General features: G+C 42.1%; 1 protein-coding gene across 2 annotated transcripts in view; it reads right to left on the minus strand.

Moving 5' to 3' along the window:
* rtn3 (reticulon 3) overlaps positions 1 to 14,090 on the minus strand; it is a 32,664-nt gene that overhangs the window by 7,094 nt on the left and 11,480 nt on the right. For both annotated transcript variants that reach the window (XM_079295108.1, XM_079295107.1), the window contains 2 exons: positions 4,501 to 4,708; positions 2,404 to 2,542 (listed from right to left, as the gene is read on the minus strand). In XM_079295108.1, the coding sequence (XP_079151234.1) occupies positions 2,404 to 2,542; positions 4,501 to 4,708 (347 nt within the window). The remainder of the gene's footprint in view (positions 1 to 2,403; positions 2,543 to 4,500; positions 4,709 to 14,090) is intronic.

Consider the following 14,090-nt stretch of genomic DNA (forward strand, 5'->3'; position numbering starts at 1 on the left):
TCGGTCATAGTGTCAATTCTTAAATCATGTCTCAATAGTGGCCAACAAAAACTAATAAAGGCTAGAACAACATTGACGGCAGGAATTCATTTTACTATAATGCAGTGGTGAGTACATTTTAAGTCTTGAATCTTTTAAGATTTATGCTTAATATGTGTTTTGTGAATTAGCGCTATGTGTCTGCTTTCACAACTTGAACAGCAAACGCTGTGAATTTAATTAAGAACTAAACACAATCACAAAGCTATTTCTATTTTATAATTTATTATAATTCATAAATTTTCCCATTGTCTTATTTTCTCATTGCACAGCTACTGTCTTCCTCAGTTGCTCTGCTTCCAGTGCAGCTTGTTTTAAGTAGAGCTTTTATCCAATCAGATCTCACCTCTGTGTCTCTAGGTAAGAACAGAGCCAGAGGCCTGCAGACTCTCACCTGCAGCCAGTGCAGTTTAAGTGAATGGGGACGTTATTGTTGATCGTCATCGTGTTCAACCAATCAGATCTTTAGTTTGACATGTTGGGCGTATTCTTTGACGTGCCAGAGCCTGCTAGCCGGCCTATAATGACGTCAGCATTACATGCCGCTCAGTGTCCATGTGTAGCTCTGCCGCGAAAGTTAACAGCAGAGGCTGATGGGTAGTGAATCACATCACGTGATGCAGCTCAGCCAATCAAATATGGGCATTCTGACCCGAGTAAGATGTACCACACACCATGACACAGCTGGTTGGAGCCCATTGAGTCCCTGGTAGGCTTTTAATGTGAAACACTGTTTTTCATTTTTGTTTAGAATACAGCAGAATGAGAATTGCGCGACATGACTGATTGAAGTAGTAAGGAAAACCATTTACACATATTTTTAAGACTATATTGCAAAGTGCATTATAAAATGAATATGTGTGATTCATGACCATGAGTGTATTGTTGCGGGCTTTCCAGCTAATTAGAGAGTGGAGGAGAAGTGAAGACTTCTGGAGCTTTGTGCTGCTGATCCAACTCTCCTGTCAAGCTCAGAATCTCTGATACTGCTCGCAGTAGGAACGGAGGAAGTTTTTCATCGTTCTAAGAGCCCGCATTTTTATTTTATTTGCCTCCCAAGAACTAGGAACGATCATAGTTCTTAGAACACCGTTTTCAGGGACTTTTGTGCTCCTATTTCAGAGTAGCTACTCTCCCAACACAAGAGGAACAGCGAGTGACCCAAGTGTACGGTGATTGGTCGGACACGTCAGCCAATGCATTATCGCCTTTAGCACAAAGGCTAACCCAGTAACTTTAGCACAAAGACTAGCCCAGTAACTTTAGCACAAAGGCCAACCCAGTAACTTTAGCCTTAGCACAAAAGCTAATAATAATATGTGAGTATTATTGCTGCTTGGCTGACAGTGATGGCTGGTTGCTATAACCTGACGTTCGAGTATAACAGAAGCAAGACTTATTTTCAACAACAAAAGTGTTCTTCAGTTCGGTCCTGGGATAAAATCATTGTTACATAAGCAAGACCTGTTCAATCATTTATATCAGTGAAACACAAGCAGCTGTCAAACCTGTGATCCACCCATATAGGTATTTCATGTAGCTTGATGGGTGTGGACTGAGCTGTTTCTCCGGTCAGTTTTGTTTACCTTTCTTGCTTGTACATTGTTTGGAGAATGCCTGCACATCTCTGCCAACATCACCCTGAGCACAGTTTTAATTATTCACAATGGGCAGAAACACCTGAGGGAGGGTGTGAAGGACAGGCTTTGACTTCATCAAGTTAACCTCCAGCTCGGAGCTTTTCAGAGCGATGTGAGGCTTTGGTCAGAGCTTCTTCCTTGTTGTTTCCAATGTGTTTTGGAAACCGGGATGTTTGTCATTAAAAAGGCCACGGTGGACCAATTGACAGATTTTTACAAGTTGTTTGGTAGGCCAGTGAAGTAAGCAGACAACAGGAGAGACAGATTTTCTGTCATGTTTGTATTAAAATGTATACCTTCATATGCCAGTGGTGAATCACTTCATAGTTTCAGTTTGCTCCCCCTGTTGTGATTTAGAAACAATTAAATATTGTAGTATTTCTTTCCCTCCGAATGTCATATTTTCATTAAATTTGCGGTCCAACGGGGTTACATTCTCAAATATTTTACAATAAGATTAGAGAAATGTCCAAAATATGAATTATTTGGGTCCAGAATTTGTTTTGATTCTTTGTACCTGTTTAGGTTGTATTATCTAAATAATTAGCATCCAACAATACAATGATAACTACTGGGGTATATCTTAACAGTACAGATCAGATTGAGACTATAATTAGAGAGGCGTTACTATGGTCTTTATGGAACAGAGTGGGTAAAGGTTTCCATAAGCAGATAAAATGACCAGAACTCAGGGTGACAGTGGCTGAAGGTCGGAGCTGCTCACCTTCAGGGAATCCACGAGGTCCTCGACCAGGAAGAGGCGGCTCATTTGCTTCAGGGCTCGGTTGATGTGGGTCAGACTGGAGTCCACATGCTTGCGGAAAGTCTCTGGTGGGATGCTGACATCCTTATCTATCAGTGTTCTGCAGAGAGGGAGGAGGGGAGGGTGAGCACAGAATGAGGCCAAGTATGTGGGCCCAGAGTGCTGCAGGAAAACCGACGGAATTCGCCTTTGGTGAGCAGCTTTAACAAGGAAATTAATGGGAGACTTTCGTTTGTTTCTTTGTGGCTTAAAAAGACGTTTCCATGTATAAACATATCTTTAGCTACGTTTACACTGAGCGTCCACACTACTCCGGAGTTTTAGAGCACCGAAAACGAATGAGTTTAGAAACGCTATCGAAGCTGGGTACGTTTTAAAACTCCGGGGTTACCTCAGTGTGGACAGGCCGAACCGCAAAAGTTTAGAAATGATGACATAGACACCTGACTTCGCTATTTGATTGGGTCTTCGACGTGTCCTTCCCTGATTCGTCATGCCCCTATCAAGTGACCCTTTCCCGGAAGAAAAACAAACAGCCAGGTCTACCAGTGATCATTACAAAATGGATAACAGATTACAGGCGTTGCTGACCTTGTTGTCTTTGCTAGTACCCGTTGTGCATTTTATAAATCTACCACTGCCGACATGCAGAGGAAGCAGCTGTTATTGGAGCGATTAGCAGCGTTGTCTGAAGCCACGGTTTGAGGCTTTGAGGACGACAACGGACACAAAATGGAAGACTTTCCTTTTCTTATTAATGCTTATTTAGTTCTGCCCAACCAGTGAAGTCCACACATAAACTGTAAAGAAACAAAAGCATAAATGCTCTCCAGTGCGACAGGGACTTCAGGCACCAGCAGAGCTACGAGTGAGAACAGACAACGAAACTGAGAAAACAAGTGAGAGACGTGTGTTGACCTAATTTATGGACCCATCATTTTAAAAGAAGTGTTTATTTTAAAGTAAATTTGATGAGAGAGAAAGATCAAGACCTGAAGCATTGTGACCAAGTTTGAAAAATAAAACTTCTAAAACTTTCCAAGAAATGTGTGTTTGAGTTGATAGAGGAAGACTTTAGAGAAGATCTTAAGTATCAAACACGACCTTTCATTATTAAAGACCACTATTACTCGTTTGTTTTGTAACTAAGCAACCAATCTACCTTCTGTTTACACCTGAATATATTCGTTTTCAGGCGTGCTAGTATGGATGTAAATTATTTTGCAAACGATGCTGTGTGTAAATTCACATTCCTGACCATTTCCACATCATCTTATATTAACTTGAATAGGTAAACCAGACATTTCAAAGAGATACAAGTTAAATTACAACAATGTTTCATGCATGTGTTATTGAAACCGGAAACATTTAGGTGAAGTTAATAGATCCACGTTCTTTTTCCTGTCGTCAGTAAAACAAACATAATGTTCGCTAGCTTCATGTTAGATTCAATGTTATAATTAGTCTATGATACAAACATTCAGGCTCCCCGTGTGGCTCAAAGTGAACTGCAGATATAAATGTTCAATAAAACACTTTGGACGAAGTTCTGCAAATGTATTTGGTAACCCTAACACAATCTCCTGTGACACAGTTGTGGAACCTGACCGTGTCTTTGGGACCGATTTAGAATACCCCCCCACTCCCGTTGTATAAGAATAGCTTTTAATGAATAAATATTTAGTAAAAGGCCTCCTAGTTTTCTGATCTGCTCTTGTGTTAATCTGCTGTTGATGTTATACTTAAAACAAGTTGCGGCCACGCTGTCGCTGGCACTGAGCAATAAAAAAAACTTCTACTTTCATACTCTTTTCGGTCGCTGTTAAATTGCCATAAATTGGATTAAATCCCAAGAGGCAGAAATGACTCAACTCGAATAAGACAAATTTTTTTCGTACAGTTGATAACTTGATCTATAGAAACACTATACTTTGCCAATTTGAGCATCAAACTAATAACATGTTTTGGCCTTGTTTTAAAACACAGGTCAATCAAATCTCCCAGACAACAAGAAGGCGAAGGTAAAGTAGCATTGACGTTCTAGAGGCTTGGTCTTACTTGAAGGGGTGTCCATCGCTGGACTTCTGCACTGCCTGGACGACGCACTTGTAGATGCGGAAGGTGATGGTGACACAGAGCAGGGCCAGCAGGAGGTAGGAGGCCACGCTGATGAAGCTGAAGGCTGCCAGCGACAGCAGCAGCAGCAGGGACAGTCCGAACACCAAGCCAGACTTCTTGGGGTCCCGCCAGTAGATCAGATCCTTAACTGCAGAGAGGAAGTTGGGGGGGGGCGTTAGACTGATATCAGAATAAAATGAAATATCATACCAAGTTGTAAAATAAGTTTGTCTGAAGAAAAAACTGAAAACTTTTAATTTTTTCAATTAAAAAAACGACACTGAATTTTCAGGATGAAATCTAAATTGTTTAAGGCAGCTCTCTATTTGAAACAGTTGAAAAAAAGCATGGTTCTCTTTGCAGCTGAGGTAAATAAAGGCCCTATGGTAGATTTATATGGAAAATATTTGTATTGTCCTAGTGGTCAGGCGAGCGTGGAGAAAAGCTCCAAATAAAACATGAACATGCAAACATTAATCTTCTTCGGCACCTGCAGCAGAGAATAACCGAGGCGGGCCCATTGCTGTGGATGCCCGCTTCGTGTTTGTATGCATGTCCTGTGGGGAGTCACGCATGCAGAAGGGATGGCCTCTATACAAGGCAGTTATGTAAGGCTGGAATAGGCTGGCGCTCTCAGACTGCCACGCCTTCCCTCTGCGTAGGGGAAACGGCTGCATTTAAAAAAGCCTTTTGTAAGTGGGGGAGAAAGCACGTGGGCCGATGCCTCAGGGACGGTTCAGGCTTCAGTGCTCCAGCTAGTTTAATGGGAACACACGTTATATGGGACCTTCACACACACACACGCATCATAGAAACTGCTAACTGTTGGCTTTTTCAAAGGACAAAGACGACAATTAACCTAACAGAGTTAGTTCATCACTTTTGGGAAGAAATAAGTGAGTCACTGTCTGTCTTGCTGGGCTGCCTCGTCCCTTTATCCCCTTCACTGTGCTTACTAGGAGACATCTCAACAATACATCTGAGTAAAACAAACCGCAAATTACTCCTTGTGGCCCTAACTATCGCCAAGAAAACTATCCTCATGAACTGGAAATCAAGGAATAACACACACATCACACACTGGAGAAACTTAATGATGGAATATATTTCAATGGAAAATCTAACCTCATCCATCATATACAATACAACAGAACACCATTCCACCTGGTCATCCCTCACTATGTTTCTGCAAACGTGACACCACCCATCCTATTAATATTGAAATATGTATAGTAAATATACCGGTATATATATATATATATTTTTTTGTGTATTTTTTTACTATTGTTTTCTGTTTTGTTTTTCTTGCCGGACAACCAATTGAAACCCACGTACATGCACACATGAACATCCATATGCACACATACTTACCTGTTTTTCATTTTTGGTTTGGTTTTTTTAAATTATTATTATATATATTTTTTTTTTCCTCCATCTCGAAAGGCTCAAGGACACACACACACACACACACACACACACACACACACACACACACACACACACACACACACACACACACACACACACACACACACACACACACACACACACACACACACACACACACACACACACACACACACACACACACACACACACACACACACACACGATATTTGCTGGCTTTTATCCCACTGTTCTTGTCATCCTCTTGTTGTTATGTCTATGTATTGTCTTAATATTGTCTCGTGTCTTTCAATAAACAATTTAAAAGAAAAAAAAAGAAAAAAAGGGACAGTTTCCTCAGTCGGCCAAAATTCTGACCAAGACCAGCCTCAATTTGTTCCTCAGGGACATTCAACTACAACGCTATGATGCATGCAAATGTCTGCTGCTGACCAAGTGCAGTGTTAACAGAGCTGACCTTTGATGGAACAGAGAGCCGGAAAAACTAAAAGTTATCGTGTCGATGGTATAAATATTTGTCTATGATAAACTGTTAACTCAATGCCTAGTTGGTGACAGAGCCAGCTATTGTGACTGGCTATGTGGTGTGTTATGAGCAGCTAGTCTACTATATTATTATTGCTGTCAGTCATCTTTTGCCAATTAATATGGGTAGTTATCCGACTCAGACATCCTTCTGTCAGTCCCACGCACACGATGTAAGAGCCGTGGTGACAGAGCCTTTGAGGCAGTGGCCCCGAGGCTCTGGAATGCTCTGCCTGCAACTCTGCGCCTCACAGATACTGTGGATACTTTTAAAAGCCAGCTCAAAACCCCACCTGTTTAGGCTGGCGTTTGTGTAAAAGTAAACCCACGTCCTAGACCTGCTCTTAAAATATGTTTTACATTTATATTTAATTTTTTAATTTTCTCTGTGTAGATAATTGATTGACCCTAGGGTCACATTGTGTTTTTTATGCTTTTAAATGTCTGCTCTGTTAAGCACTTTGTGATACTACTGTCTGTGAAAAGCGCTATATCAATAAAATTCATTCATTCATTCATTCATAAAATAGTTTAACATGCATGTTTTGCAAACACTATAGAAGCTAAATATGTGGCTGAACGGAGAAAAATGAACTGATATTTCTCAAACTATGACGAGACTATTAGATGGACTATCATTCCTTACAAAGCAGTCCTTTATCAGTACCTTATTAGATATTGAACTGATGCTGTACAAAAAGTTCTCTTTGCATTAGGTTTAACACCACCACATGGCTCATCTGACTCCTTTACAAAATAAGCTCAGCATGCCAAGAGCTGGACCTGTGTGTAAGAATGTGAGAGAAAAGCAACAGCACTGCTGTGGGGATCACACACAAACAGAAAGAGCTCTATTGTTCCTCATTCCGTCAGAGCCTACAATGAGACTGCATGAAAACCTCATAACTCCAGTAAACAATGCAATTTTCATCTATCAAATCAGACGATTTTATATGTCGGGGACATGTGATATGACAGATTCAAACAGATATGAAAACATTAAACTAGATGATGGTCAAGCTGGAAACAAAGTTGACTTTTCTGGGATGTAATGTTTTCATCTCACAGTAACAATGAGGGGGGTTTCCTCACCCTGCACTGCAGGGGTGAGTGTGTGTGCTGCCAGCACACAAAGGGAGGCAACGAGAAACATCCTCCCACCAGGCTCACTTTTTAACACACATGCACAACTTTAAACAAACTCAGATGAAAATAATCTGTGTAAAATACAATGTAAATACACAATTTATAAACAGCGTTATTTTGAAATACAGTGCTCTAAAATGACATTTTTAGCATTACAGCTACCATTTGTCAGGGACTTCGTTATACAAGACCTCGGCTAATTTGAGTTTTAACGTTTTGATAACCCTAAATAGTGGTTCAATTAATGTTATTAAGCTAACCTTCAATGAATAATGGCAGTGTGCAGTGTGTCTTTGGCCTACATTCAGTCAATCAATAAATGTATATATTGATTTGAAAAAAGTCCCTCATTGAAAACAATATACACATTTTATTTAATAAAAAGAAAGGTGTAGCATTATTTTGATACTGTCGGCAGCCTGCGGGGGCTCTGCAGGTCGATGATGTTGGAGGCAGCCGGAGTTTGACGTCCCTTGTTCATTAGCTCTCTCCATGTCTCTTGCCCTGACTCTAATCTGCTGGGGTCCCAGTGGCTGCTGAGGCGCAGTGGCCTGCTTTCACTGTGCTGCTCTTAAAGCGGCACACACACAACCACAGGCCGAAGCAGAAACAGGCTGGACCAGCACACATGAACTGGAACAATGTTCTGCACCTGTCTGCTGCCATTATAAGTGATAAATCAAGTATGTTAACTCTACTGGTTACTACTTTAAAAACCTGCATCAGAACTTTGCTCATGCAGGTAAACACACTGCACCAATTCAGACCACTGGCACACTTTACCTGCATGACATCATAAATTCTGCTTTATTTGAGTTTCAGGTCTCTGTCATGATTTAATTCCACACACAATGTACAGCAAATGATAAACTATGTGGCAGCAGGGGATTGTTGTCACTACTGAATGAATCCATAGGCATGCTGGTCAATGTCATCTGAGTCCAAGCCATCTGCTATTTAGTCTCAAAGTGGACGGACTAGCAGACAGACAACTGGGCACAATAATATTGTAGATAATCATGCCTAATCCAAACAGTGAACATTCAGGACAGATGTTCTTCTAAACTGGTAGTTGACCTACAGCACATGACCCTTTGTCACACTGAGCAAATATTCTGTCAGTTACTGTCCAGTGAAATAAGGATGATAAAAGCAGTGCCTAACATTACAAATCACACTCCTTTTAGCTCTGGTTTGGTCTCCACCACTTGATATATGAGAAATATGGCTCTTCACTAGGGTCTGGTATCGGTTCTGGATTCCTTTTTAAAAAAAGGGTGCGATTTAACCCCAATACATATCCTGACTGAAGTTATTACATCTGACTAAAAACAAGATGGTAACCTGAACAAACATGACATTACAGGTCCATGTCAGACACCTTAGTGGAGAGTCAAATACCAAACACTGCTACAGGTTCAGTTCAAGTATTCACATGTGCCTTTACTCCACTTTACAAATCTTCACACAGAGGATTAACACAAATCTGAGCACTAATGGAATGTTGGATTTGAACAAATCTTTGTCGGCCTGACAACAAGTCTGGAATTAAAACTAGCCCACAAATAAATTTAGAGGATCACATTTGCCAACACCGTGTGGATTTCACTAACGGATGGCTGGATGGAATTTCTGACACGGGTGACCAAAAACTTGAAAGGAAATGCAGAAATTGTCGAGCATATCCCACATGACAAGAGGCACACCAACTGAAACAAACTCCCCCCCCCCGCCTAATAACCAGAGTTGTGGAGCAGCACTGCAGAGGAGCACTAAAATAGCTCGAGCTCATGGCTGGAGGGGGAGGATTTAACAACACAGGCTCCTCTACAGAACACGACACAAAAACAGAGCTTCCTCTTTAACGCCAAGTCATTAATATCTCAAACCATGACATTATGTGCACAGCTAACAAGCTTGTTCAAGCACAGAGCAATGAACATGATGGCATGTACATGCTACGGCTAGTAGCTCCCATACATTTTGCTCCAATTGTTTTATTTTGCAGTTTCTTTTCTCGTTTATAACTGGAGAATTTATGGCATATGACAGAATACGCTAATGAAGCCTGGGGATTGGATTAAGTGCAGCGGTCCTTGAGATGATCACCACCCACGGCCGACCAACCAGCCAGACCTGCTGGTCCAAACACCACTGAAAGCAGAGTCAACTGCCCCAGGAGGAAGAGAAAGGAGAGCCAAAATGGAGCTAAGCTAACCCAGCAAAGAACTAAGGCTACTCCACTGTCCGGTCGCAGAAAAAGGCTTACCCAGCAACAGGAGATCGGTGACTGTTGTGCACACATCTTTGTGGGGACTCCGGTGGGACGAGAGGAGGTGGACTCTGTTGACATCAATGATACTTGATGCTAAAACATAGTCTAAGGATTCAAGGATCCTTGAATATGAAGCTAAACTTATGCCTCTTCTGCACACTTTCCCTTAGTTTCTGGTTGCTAGAGCACCAGCACTCTGTTCTCTGGTGTGCCAGCTCAGGCTAAAATATTCAACACATGTAGACGTAGCACTGACTGTCAGGATTACTGTCTGCATACCAGCTTCTGTGCATGGGTGTGTGGAATGGAGATTGGGTTTGCAGAGAAGGGGAGGGTACTGCAGAACTGGCTAATGTAACTCTTGAAAAGTAATACCCACCAGAACTTTTGCACTTGCTCTGGTCAACTTTAAATAGAGAGTAATAACTATCACTGTAGGCTGTGATGCTTGAAAACAGGGTGGTTTATAGAAGCTCACATATTCTAAACAACTTTCATTGGGAAAAGGACAGCTGGACATAGATGAAGAGGAGGATTGGACAAGCGAGTACTGAAAGACCTGACAGCAAACCAATTTCCCAAGATGGCATCTTGCCTAAACTCAAGTGTGAATTTGCAATGAATACGCAAGTATTTTTGCATGATTTTGTTTTGTTGTACCATGCCCTGTCATGGTCTTCACTAAGTGGGCTGTGGAAACTTTCATCGAGACAGAAACCCAACACTGGGGATTGACTGTACCCCGTGACTTCAAAGGTTCTTGCAAGCCAACACTTGGGCGCCATATCTAAACCCCCACCCACTCGGTCAATGGACCACTGCCCAGCTGTAAAGGACAGAGGGCAGGAGAGGGTCAAATGCTGAAATGAAGTGGGGATCACTGGACCATATGCAGCCTTATGCTGCGTTCACACCGGTCGCGTTGATTTTGTGACGCACTGCAAAATCGCGTCCAACGCACTGCACAATCGCGTCCAACGCGCCGCCGGTCGTGTTCACACCAAACGCCGCAAAATCTCGTAGCGCCGGAGAGGGGGCGTGGTTTATCGTCCTGGAAGCCGTTCACCTGGCCGCCATTTCTTTCCGCTGTCAACCGTGAAAGGAATAAGGACAATTGCTGCTTTGTACGTGTTGTGGAAGTCCCTCAAACATCGGAATGCCAAACGCCGTCATGTCTGGTTCATAATATTGTTCAGAGGAGCTCCGTGGATTGTATCGAGCTGTATTCACTGTCTAGCAAGCCACCAGTCGCTGTTTACTACAGCTGTAGGAACACAAAATAAACTGATTTGGCTGTGATTCAACGGCAATAAACCGACAAAAAGGGACTCCGAAATAACTACATAATGATGCCGATTTGTACTTGTCTTCTCCGACAAAAAGGGACTCCGAAATAACAACGTAATGATACCGATTTGTAGGTTACTGGTCTTCTCAAAATCGCGGCGCGCCAGTCTCATCGCGTCTGTGCATAGACTTTGTATGTAATCTCGACGCGCGTCAAAAAATCAACGCGACCGGTGTGAACGCAGCTTTAGCGTCTATATAGCACAATACACTGTGGATTGGCTCCTATAATCTGTGACAACTGCCTGTAGTCTGTACAGCTTTAGTATGCTGCCGATGACTTTCAAGACAAAGATATGTCTGTATTGTAGCTTTATATATGCATATGTAACTAGCTACTTGACATCATAACTTTGAAATGCCAATGTTCATTACATGAAAGCCAAAAGGTGGTTTTCACTGGACATTTAGAAGTTTATCGGTAGTCCATATTGAATCAGGCATTTAAACATACTGACATGAGAACACCTGCTTCAATTATCAGACTCCTTTTGGGATCATGCAATGATTTGCACTAGTCAGTATGGGTTGTAGACTGGCTCATGATTGACTAAATATACAAAATTAACAGAATTCTCAAACAAAGCTAAACTTTGTTCAACTAAAAGTAGTTTGGATTTAAAAAAGACAACAAGTGACATAACAGTAAACTGTTGGCCGTTGTTAATCTTTAGTAGTAGTACAATTTGGTACAGCGGCCCCGTGTATGGCTTAATATCAAATTGGTTTGACATTTTTTACACTAGCCCAACCATTGCAACTACAGTTATTTTTAGAGACTGAAATATTGCCGGCAGATGTTGGCCAATAAATAGCAAGAGGAAGCACTTTTTTCATTCTCCACAATAACTTCATCACTCTTCATGTGATTAAACAAGTACAAGACCATGAATACCTAACTGTTCATTTGAAGCATACTAAGGCCTTTATGCTCTCCTAGTATAAGTGTATAGTATACTATGAATCAATCTGCAATAACAAAATGGGTGTTTTTCTAGTTGCCATAAAGCCTGTTCTTACATGAATGCAACATGTAAAAATAGACACTTTCTGGAAAGGAGCAGGCCGTTACAAGGTGCAAGTGAGAAAATAGGTCTTGTTGAGGGGACTGCATGAGGTCAGCAGGCCTACTGCCCATAAGAAACAAGTGTTACCTGATAAGTGGGTTAGTATTGCTGTCAAGACATGCTCAGCAAGATGATAGGCTTCAGCCACCCATTCGTCGATGGCTTCTACCTCTTTGGAATACGTGCTGTCAAACACACGGTTGCTTTGGGAACATGGAGGATTGGGAACTGCGGCAAATGAAGACTGCTTTGTAGATGTCACGCTGGGGTTAGCTTTGCTCTGGTCAGGAACAATCGACTGGAGCAGCTCCACCTCTTCTTGACTGCTGCCTAACTCGTTGAGAGCGTTGATAGTAAGCCGTTCTTGTTCAAGATCCATCACCATGGTTGGAGGGGACTGGGAAGGAGGCATACCGGTTTTGCACAACTTGTCATTGGAAGAGACAGCTTGGTGTGTGTCGTCAGGTTCTTCATCCTGCCTTGATTTCAGGCACTCTCGCATGAACTCCACAAAGCTATCTGTAGGCTCAGACATTGAGCTGCCAGGGGCAATGCTGTCTGTGTTGCTTGTTGAGTTAGATGTATGGTAACCTGGTTTAGTGTCCTGCTGGATCTTTGAGGCGGTTTTCTGTGCTGGTAAGGAGTTGCTATTTGCCATGTTATCCGTAACATCATTGGTCATTTTCTGAATGAAATCTTGCTCATTGACACCGCTTAGTGTCTCACTTTGGAAAGAGGAATATGGATCTTGGGGATATTCTCTAAGAGATGGCTGACCAACTGGCTTGGGGAAGGCTTCATCATCATTCACTGAAGTGAAATCATCCAGATTTTGACTCCTTGCATTCAGTGGTTCACTGAGGATTTGAGAAGGATCAGAAAGAAACCGCTGCTTAGCATTGTCTAACCCTTTGTCATCAATGTCATCCAAGGGAGAGGATGCATCATAATCATATGACTGTCTGTCATATATATCATCTTGCATGAAGCTAGTTTTAGAACGGGAAGTCGTCTCCATGTAAGCATCTTTTGCAGTGGTGTCACTTTTTTCATCCACCTTGGATTGAGTAGAAGGAGTTGTTTCCATGAACGCAAGACCAGTTTTGCAAGGTTTGACCAGGATCTCTTGTGCTTCATTCGACCACTCGTCATCATTATCTGGGAAGTCCAGTTCTTCATTTGTGAGTATGAAAGGGGAAACTTCATCCTTTACTTTACTAGAGGTGGTCTGTGATTTTTCATATTTTGCTTGATTGGATTGGGCCTCAGGATTTGATGCAGATTCCTGATGTACTATTTCAGGAAGAGATTTGAGTATGTTGTGTTTAGGAGAGTATTCAGCATCAGAGTCCACAGGTGAGGATGGAGGAGAGTAGCCTTCCATGAATTCTGTTTCTAAGGGGCGTGTTTTGGGTGGTTCTTTTTTACCGTCATCTGGCGCTGGGGTTTTTGGAGCTCCTCTAGCAAGGTCTTTTACAGCTTCATAATCCTCATCTTCAAGCTCCATTTCCATCTCCTCTTCACTGTAATTTGGCTCGTCTGTCTCAATTACATTTATTGTAGGAACCTGCATTAGCTTCCTCTCAGACTTTGGTGGAGGAGGCTCATTTTCCTCAGTGGTAAGACTGGGATTTGCAGGAGCAGGGATAGGCTCATTTGAAACTGCTGGGTCAGAAGACGCAGGAAGAACAGATGCAGGAACAGTGACACTATCTTCAATGACAGTGTCGTCCGACTCTCCTGAACTGTCAGCTTCGCTTGCC

This window comes from Melanostigma gelatinosum (genome assembly GCF_949748355.1).
Source record: "Melanostigma gelatinosum genome assembly, chromosome: 23".
NCBI lineage: Eukaryota > Metazoa > Chordata > Actinopteri > Perciformes > Zoarcidae > Melanostigma > Melanostigma gelatinosum.